At 44.4% G+C, this 9,693-nt stretch overlaps 1 protein-coding gene across 1 annotated transcript in view; it reads left to right on the top strand.

Moving 5' to 3' along the window:
- The first annotated feature begins 4,452 nt into the window (after positions 1-4,452).
- Positions 4,453-9,693, top strand: part of SYTL5 (synaptotagmin-like 5) — a 54,705-nt gene continuing 49,464 nt past the window's right edge. The window contains exon 1 of the mRNA XM_009997354.1: positions 4,453-4,571. Within this exon, the coding sequence (XP_009995656.1) occupies positions 4,453-4,571 (119 nt within the window). The remainder of the gene's footprint in view (positions 4,572-9,693) is intronic.

The raw sequence follows: 9,693 nt of genomic DNA, 5'->3' as shown, positions 1-9,693 counted from the left end.
CGCACCCCCCCCCGCAGTTTCCCTTCGCCAGAGGTCTGGAGCCTGCTGAAAGGAGGCAGCTCCCCAAGCCACAGGGCCGTCAAGAGGGCAACTCCGAGCAACGCTTCGAGGTCAGAGCTTCAGGCTTCGCGCAGTGACCAGGAGGGCTGCGGGATTCCTAGGAAAAGGAGCTGGTGTGGTCACCTGGGCGTGGGCCCTGGGATGTTGTGGGAAGCAGCAAAAACACTGGTGCACATGTGAGAAAAATCACGGGGGCTTTCAATACGGGAAGTTAAGGCACACAAAATGGAAAGGGGGGGAGGGAATGCAGGGACAAGCAAGAGTTGCAGGTGTCCATCTACTGCCACCCCAGCCCCCCCCGCTGCCCTGCATTCTCTCATCACTAGAGCAGCGTAGTTAATGCGGGAAACGTTTCCATCCATCTTCATTTGCGTGTCCAGGGGGTTTTCCCAGGCTTTATCTTGCTCTGTGCATGCTGTGTCGCTGGCATGTGGCCACAGCAGCAGCCCTGTGTGCAGACATCAGCCTCCCCCTGGACTCCCCCAGTCCATCGAGCCAGGTGAGGGTTGGCTACACCCTCCTGCTCCAGTCCCCAAGGTGGCAGTGGGACAGGGATGCTCAGCCCCCACCTGCTTGCTGGGGGACAAGAAAGCACTTGCTGGGCACATATTCTTTCCAGTAGGCTGAACCCACTCCCAGTGCTGCCCTTTCTCCCTCTCCAGTGCACAACTCAGTGGGTCCCCCTAGGAATCATAGAACAGTCATGGTTGGGAAGGACCTCTGAGATCACCAAGTCCAACCATAAAAACAAAACCCAACCCCCCCGCCCCAAAACCACAACACACAAAAAAACCCCCTTCAACCTACAATCTCAGCCACTAGAGCATGCCCTGAAGTTCCTCATCTACATGTTTCTTGAATGCATCCAAGGATGGTGAATCCATCACCTCCCTGGGCTGGCTGTTCCAGTGTCAGACCACTCTTTCAGTAGATAAATTCTTCCCAATATCCAATCTAAACCTCCCTGCTACACTTTCAAGACATTTCCTCTGGTCTGGTCATTATTCACTTGGGAGAAGAGGCCAACACCCACCTCCCTACAACCTCCCTTCAGGTAGTTGTTAACGGGCAATGAGGTCTCCCCTCAGCCATCTCTTCTCCAAACTAAACATCCCAGTTTCCTAAGTACCACAGCTACATGGCTTTTAAACACATCCAGGCATGGTGTCTGCACCGCTTCCCTGGGCAGCCTGTTCCAGTGCCGGACAACCCTTTCAGTGAAGAAATTTTTTCCCAATATCCAGTCTAATCCTTCCCTGGCACAATTCAAGATCATTTCCTCTCACCCTGTTGTTTATGATTTGCAAGAAGAGACTGATGCCCACCTCGTGGCAACCTCCTCTCAGGTAGTATCACTAGGACAGTGACACTAGGACCTAGGGGTGACAGAGATCCAGGGATGACCAACCAATCTCCTCTTAATTGTGACTTAATGCAGCAAAACCTCTTTCCCCACATTTACAGAGGTTTGTGCTTCTTGGAGGCTGAATCTCACTGTACAAATGGGCTGGGTCTTGCCAGGAGCAGTAGATGCTGCCAGCCCCATGTGCCAGGGAGAGCAACTGGCATGACATGCCATCCTCTCACCACACACCAGCCTTCCCTGAAAAACAGCTGGCTCGGAACTGGTGGATTTTGGATGGGAGCTGAATCATCTGCTGAGATGTGTCCTTTCATCATCTGTGTCCAACTTCTCATCTCCTGGCTTTGCTACCATTTGTTCAGGAGGCATTACAGACACATGCACAAGGCAGCAGACATGATTCCCAGCCCAGCACATGCAGCCTCGGGTGAGCCAGGGTGCTGCTCCCTGGCCTGCTGGAGCTTGCAGCACTGTGGTTCGTTATTTGAACAGTTCTGCCCAGAGGTAAAAGCATCAATAATCACTCTTCAGTGGAGGTCTGGAATGTGCTGTGAAAGGTTATGTTCCACCAGCAGCTGGAGCCATCGGTGCTGGGAGATGTCCCCATGAATCAACATCGGTGCTCTCTTTGGAGAGCTCGTCCCTCCTGGGTGGTCACTGAGCCCGGGGAGGTGACAGCCCCCAGCCCACACCTTGATGCACCCCAGGGCATTGCCTCTTGTTTGGAGAAGGCAAGTCTCTCTGTAGCCAGATATATGAAGCTTCCCCATTGACCAGCAGAATTTGGGATGAGCTCAGCAGATGTTGAGCTCCTCCGGCTCCCCTCTTAGCTCCAGCTGGAGCCTGGTTCTGGGGTCTCTGTTCAGTATAAGCAGCAGGAGAATCCCCTCGGCTTGGGGCTGTGCTGGATACCCTGCCTATGGATAACCTGCCCCTGGGGCTGGCACAGGGCTGGGGGATGCAGCTCCCACAGGACCAATGCTCTGCACCAGGACACTGCTGCAGTATTTGGAAGCCTGAGCGCTCACAGAGGTAATGCTGGGCAAAGCTGCATTTCCCCTGGCACCTTAAATACCTTTAAGGCCTGGGGAGAAATAAGTCTCTTCTGCCTCTAGCATGAAATGGCTTTCAAAATGGATTTGCAGGCTCCAGACTCATCTCCCTCGTGTGTCAGGTCTGAGCTCTTCAGTGGAGGCAGAGAGGAAGAGCTGCTCATCTAGTAATAAATTGCAGACACATGTTCCCCTGAGCAGTTGTTTGGAAAGTGTCCCACACGACTGGTGCCAAATTCGCTGGCCAGAGAAGCTCAATGGTATTAGCATGTTCCAGTTAATTATGGTAATCTAGCCAGAGGTAGTAGTATGTGGTTTGTTTGTTTCCCAATTTCCAGTAATAGTAAACTCATAACTGCCAACCCTGACTTGTATTTCTGCCTTGCATTGACTTGTTATGTGCTTTCAGTTTTATGTATGACCTTTCTGTCCCATTTTCTTACTTGATGAAAGCTATGCTACTAGCAGAAACAGGAAGATTAATGTTACCATTTTCTAAGGAAAAAAATACTTATATGCCAGTTGCGTATGCTTTATGATTCTTTGATTAATTTGAACGTTTTAAAGATTAATTGGAACAGGTTACAAAATATTAGAAGAAATTTCCATGCTTGTCTAAGACTAATACGAGGGAAAATTTCCCAGTTTAGTTCTTCTAGCATGCATTATATAAAATAAATCTGTATTGTCTCACAGCATATGTGCACCTAAGTATGGACATACATGCATTTGCACTTGTGTATGATAACAGGGCTTATGTTTGTATAATGTTTTTAATCTGTATATGCTTCAAAGTGCAATGTGCATCAGTTGCACAAGACGTGCCTTGTTTTGATGTGAAACTCTATATTTACGTATGAAAATGTGAGGGCTGGCTGTTCCAACTAGTTAACTAGAAGTTTTAGATATTTTCCAAGTATCTTCCTGGTGACTCTTTCCAAATAGGGCCAAGTTCAGAGCCTCAGGATGCACTAGGGTGTCTCTTCTGGTTTTGTTTAGCAGTTGTTTTCTGTTTAGAAATTAAAAAAAAAAAAAAAAAAAGTTAATAAGTCACTCTTAGTTCTTGCTGTATTTACTGGAAGGAAGGGGCGTTTCTAGAACATGTCATGCTAAATTAAATGTGTGAATTAAGTGGATAAATCACTCCTTGAAAGTTCCTATTTCTCAGAATTGACTGTTACAGCAATTGTAAAGGAGGACCTGCTGAGGTGCAGGTGTGTACTTCTTTTGAGGTGAGTCTTGCCTCCAGTGCTGTCCTCTGAAGAACTTCCACTTGTTTATTTTCACTTTTCCTTTCAAGTAATCTCAGGGAAATGAGTAGAATCATTCCTCCCCCTATCCCCATGCTTATTACTGTTAGGATGCAAGTATTACAAGGTGAATATAGTCATTTAAGTGTATTGCAGTAGGAAGATAATTGCAGAGCACTCATGGGAGCATAATAAGCAAACATTAGCAAGGAAATAAACAGCAACATAAAAACGTGATGTGTAAGTAGCCTCTGAGACAACCTGAAAGTCTGCAAGCTATTCTTTGGTGGCTTTCAAACCATTACTAGATCAAGCCTGACTGCCATGGTAATGTCAAAATCACCTACACTTGTTTGTTTTGACTTTCAGATAAACATACACAGTTATTTCGTGGTTCCAGACTACAATTATGCCAGGAAGTTGTTTCTGCAGCTGCTTGTGAGTGCAGTCTGAAGGCCTGCAGCGTGCCGGCGAGCGTCAGCCAGGACACCAGGGCATTCCCTATCCAGGAAAGTGACTGGCTTTCTTGAGGGAGAAACAAAGAAGATTTCTTGCACAGTTGGAAGGAAAAGCAATACAGTCTTGACACCCGGTTATCTTTTAAGAAGCATTTGTCACAATACCTCTTGACTGTGTGGATCTTGTAACTCTGACACAAACGTGCCTTTGGACTTGTGCAAATAAATCATTGGAAGAACTGATTGAACAAGGTGACTGTTGAAGAATCATGTCCAAGCACTTAGAGATCATAAATCTGTCATTTTTGTTGGATCATGAAAGGGAAACAATATTGGGAGTACTGAAGAGAGATGAGTATCTGAAAAAAGTTGAAGATAAAAGGATAAGGTAACTTTTCATTATTGTTGTTAGAAATATTGTTTGCAATATAGAAAGTTTTTGGTACACAGTGATTTTCTAGATGCCTCAGGAAAGGGATGAGTGTTGGGAGGCAGCACACTTAATTGTAAGTCAAAGTGTGTAAAAAAAATTGCTTGCTAGTATGGCCCTCTGTGAACAAAATATTGTGTCCATTGTTTCAAGACAAGAGAGTAAGAAAGATAAAAAATACAAAAATACACAGCAGTGGTTTTTAAATTTCAGATTCTTTGGATTTTGCCAGGTTTGGTGGAATTTCTCCTCTGTGAATGGAAGGCTTTAGTAAGGCTCTTGAACTTTCTTCCTCTGAGAGGAGCTGTATGCTTTGTGCCTTCAGAGCTGAGTGTGGGAGGGGATGTTTGGGAGGTGTCACAGGGAGTGAAAGTAGTTGTCTGCTTCTGTACAGGAGTCCATACCTGCTTCTGTACAGGAGTCCATACAACATGGGCCAAATGCAAGATAGTGACCTTTTTCTTTCTGAGGCTGTACTCACAGATTAGGGAGGAGGAGGGGCACTTCATTTTTCAAATTACTTAGATTTACAAATAAATAGATAAGTAAATGGGTAACTATGGATCTCAAAAGCTGGTGATAGGGTAAGTAGAGACTCAGGGTACTAAATGAGTCCATGCATTCTTTTTTGAGGAAAAAAAGGTCAAAATCCAAGTCCAGAGAACAGTATGTGAAAGCAGGTTGGGAGTCAGTTATTTTAGATTACTCAAATTACTCTGTGCCTGACAAGGTCATGGAGTAGATCCTCCTGGAAAGTCTGCTAAGGCACATGGAAAATGAAGAGTTGACTGATGACAGCCAACATGGCATCACTAAGGGCAAGTCATGCCTGACCAATCTGGTGGCCTTCTACAACAAGGCTACAGAGATGGTGGATGATGGCAGAGCTACTGAAGTCACCTACCTGAATGTGTGCAAGGTGTTTGACACTGTCCCACATGACATCCTGGTCTCTGAACTGACAAGGCATGGATTTGACAGAGGGACCACTTGGTGGGTAAGAGATTGGCCGGATGGCTGCACCCAGAGAGTTGTGGTCAATGGCTCAGTGTCCTAATGGAGGCAGCTGGCAAGTGGTGTCAGTATTGGGACCAGTGATGTTCAACATCTTTGTTGGAGACATGGACAGTGGGATTGAGTGTCTCCTCAGCAAGTTTGCTGATGATACCAAGCTGTGTGGTGAGGCTGATACCCAAGAGGGAAGGGATGCCATCCAGAGGGACCTTGACAGGCTGGAGAGTTGGGCCAGTGCCACCCTTGTCAAGTTCAACAAGGCCAAGTGCAGGGTCCTGCACCTGGGTCAGCACAACCCCAGGCACAAATACAGGCTGGGGGGAGAATGGCTGGAGAGCAGTTCTGAGGAGAAGGACTTGGGGTGGTAGTTGATGAGAAGCTCAACATGAGCCAGCAGTGTGTGCTAGAACCAAGAGAGCAACTGCATCCTGGGCTGCATCAAAAGAAGTGTGGCCAGCAGGGCCAGGGAGGTGATTCTGCCCCTCTACTCTGCTCTGGTGAGACTTCACCTGGAGCACTGTGTACAGTTCTGGTGCCCTCAGCATAAGAAGGATATAGACCTGTTGGAAAGGGTCCAGAGAAGGGCCACCAAGATGATCAAAGGCCTGGAGCACCTCTGCTATGAAGACAGGCTGAGAGAGTTGTGGCTGTTCAGCCTAGAGAAGAGAAGGCTCCAGGGAGACCTTATAGCACTTTCCAGTGCTTGAAGGGGCTACAGGAAAGCTGGGGAGGGGCTTTTCATCAGAGAAGATAGTGATAGGACAAGGGGTAATGGTTTTAAACTGACAGAGGGGAGATTTAGGTTCGATATTAGGAAGAAATTATTCACTATAAGGGTGGTGAGGAACTGGAACGGGTTGCCTGGGGGGGTTGTTGATGCCCCATCCCTGGAGGTTTTTAAGGCCAGGTTGGACGAGGTTCTGTATAACCTGATCTAGTGGTGGGATTCCCTGCTCATGGCAGGGGGATTAGAACTTTATCATCTTCAAGGTCCCTTCCAACCTTAATGATTCTATGATTCTATGAAATTCAGTTAATTCAGATCAGTATCAATTTTGCAAAGGTTCCTGTGCTTTTCCAGTATGCTGTTGCTGTTTTCTTTTCCATCTCGCCTTTTAAACTCTTACAGAGTGCTGATAAACATCTGTCCTTTCTAAACTCCTACAGATTGCTGATTCTGAGAAACAGGCTTAGAGTGGATGCATGCAGCACTTGGTGTTGGCAAGGCTGCTGTGTGTAATGGATGAGAAAAGGAAGATTTCCAGCCTTTGTTGGTTTCTGTCCATGCGTTCCAAGGCCAGGCTGCATTGTTCTTCCCTTTGATTTGTTAAAAAGCATTTTAGACATTGTGCAGAGATGTATGTTCAGCACCTGCTGAGACTTCTTTTGTATAAAATTATTATTTGGAAATCCATGTAGACTTAGCCATCAGTTTGAGAAGTCTTGCTACCTTGAGAGAACCAAATCTAAGTGCAGTCCCCCTGCTGGTGTGCAGCCCCTTTAAGTGGGGAAACACAGTGACTCATCTAAATGGAGTGGGCTAAAACTGGTTGATGCTTCTGCTTCAAGACTGGAAGAAAAGGTGTTTCTTTATTCTGGTGGGGGCAAGTAAATAATTTAATATCCTTCAGGATTTGTCAGATGAAGAAGAAAATAGAACAAAAAAAACTACAGATGGAGCACTGTTTGTTCCAGACATTGTGCTCTATTTTGTAGTAGCATTTCTAAGTATTTCAGTTTTCTAAGGTAATGGCCTTGGAAATGTGTGTGCCAGAAGCCATCGATCGAAGGCAGCAGTATGAAGTGCATTAGTGTATCAGATCACTAGCTTCCCAAACCCAGAGAATGCCACCTTTTCTACTCCTGTCTCTTCCCAATATCAAGTGGAAAGTTGAGTTTATTTAGGTCTTGGGGGGTTTTTGTTTGCTCAGATTGGTGTTTTTTGCTGTTTTATTTGGTGGTGTTTTGTTGTTTTTTGGTTGTTTTTTGTCTTTTTTAATACAATGTCTTAAACCCCCTAATTTTCTGGCAGTGTTTTGGCACTACTGGAAGTCACTCTGCCAAAACTACTGATTTGGGCAACCCAAGGCATCTCTGGAGGATGCAGCTCCGTACGGCGACAGGTGGCATTGTCTTACATATATTTTGGTGAAATGAAAAGAGCACCCTAAGAAAAGGCTGAAAATGAAGTTAATCTGAAATATAATGCTAATTAGGATAACTAATGAGGCAATGTGTTGCTTGTGCTTACTTCTGTCATTTGTATATGAACCAATAGGTTTCAGATTCAGAGTCTGTTTGGAGAATTGTCAATAGACCATACTGTGCTTGATAGTGGTGGAAAGTAGTCTATAAAAGACTATTCCAAAGAATTGGGTGGGTAACTACTTCATAGAAGACTGAAGTCTTAATACTTTTTCTTTTTGAATACAGCTTGGCAAGGATATCTTTAATTATGGTTTGTAACTATACTTCAGAGGAACATTTGTTGTCTTTGGAATTCCATTTGGTGCAATCTGTTATATGTTTTATTGAAGTGCTTTGCAGAAGAACAAGTCCCTTTGTATTTATTTTCAAGACATTTTTCATTCCTTCAAGATGCTTACTTGTACATTGTACTGAAGAATTTTTATTAGTCTATTCCACTCTTTCTTAATCTATTGTGAGAATTGTTTTTTCTGTTCCTATTAATCTTCAAAAGCAGTCGTAGCTTGAAAGGGTCTTTTTGTTCAACATGAAAGCAATAGTAAATGTAGGAGTTATTTGTGTTCTGCAGTACAGGTGTCCTTGTATTTTTATTTGATGTACTGATATTTTACCTACATGTGAGAGAAATGCAGAAGGCAGCAAGTACTCTTTCTCTGGTCTAGTTTTGACAATACAAGTAAGCAACATTACATAGCATCAATTACATAGAGCTAAAAAAGCTAAGAATCGTAGCATGTTTTGAGTTCGCAGGCACCTTAAAGACCATCTAGTTCCAACCTCCCTGCATGGGCAGGGACACCTCCCACTAGACCAGGTTGCTCAAAGCCCCATCCCACCTGGCCTGAAAAGTTCTAGGGATGGGGAATCCAAGACTTCCCTGGGCAATATGTTCTAATGTTTCGACACCCTCACAGTGAAGAATTTCCTCCAAGTATCTAACCTAAATCTACCCTCTTCTGGTTAAAAGCCATTACCCTTTGTCCTATCACTACATGCCGTTGTACAAAGTCCATCCTCAGGTTTCTTGTAGATCCCTTCAGGTACTGGAAGAGCACTATAAGGTCTCCCAAGAGCCTTCTCTTCTCATGGCTAAACCTGACCATACCGAGGGTGAAAAAGTAGGGTGTCTTTTAATGTACAAATTGCTGGGAGAAACTTACGTCTGGTAATGTCAGTCAAGACATTGTGAACTGACTGTTTTGGACTGAAACGTATCTTTTTCCTTGTTTTCACATCCTTTTACTATTTTTAAGTAGATTTGTTCTTCTAATACCCTTTTTATGAAAACCTGTATCACACTGAATGTGTAGTGCCACAAGTCATTGCATGAATACTAAATTGAAAAAACGTATTTGCTAAAAGGGGAGGGTACCACATACTAGGTGCATTCCATCTCTTGTTGGCTTGTTTATGTTTCAACATCAGCCCCTCTGCCTCCTCTCTGAGCTATGGTTTTACACAAGGAACTGGGTCTGCTGGTGATAGTATTTTGCATTTGGAGCTAGGTCTTCATCTCAATGTTTTTCTGCTACCACAGAGCAAACACAAATGCCATGCTTATTGCTAATGCACATTGCTTTCTTACCTTGACATTTTTCCTAGACAGCATTTAAAATACAAAGGGTCTTTTCATTCTGTATGAAGCAAAGCTGTAAATAAAATCATACTTTTAGAAGAGGAGATACCAGCATAATAAATTTGTTAACTGAGAAAAGAAAGAAGGAACATGCCAATTTCTTTCAAGAACAGGGCTTTATTGTTATTACTTGTATCAATCCCTCAGAACTTAGGTTGCCAGAAACTGTGTAAGAATTGCACCAGCCCCAGGTCTGTATTGACAAGGAAAGTTGGCATTCCT

The sequence above is a fragment of the Chaetura pelagica genome, unplaced genomic scaffold (genome assembly GCF_000747805.2).
Source record: "Chaetura pelagica isolate M959 unplaced genomic scaffold, ChaPel_1.0 scaffold750, whole genome shotgun sequence".
Classification (NCBI taxonomy): domain Eukaryota; kingdom Metazoa; phylum Chordata; class Aves; order Apodiformes; family Apodidae; genus Chaetura; species Chaetura pelagica.
This window is presented reverse-complemented; position numbering and strand designations above follow the sequence as displayed.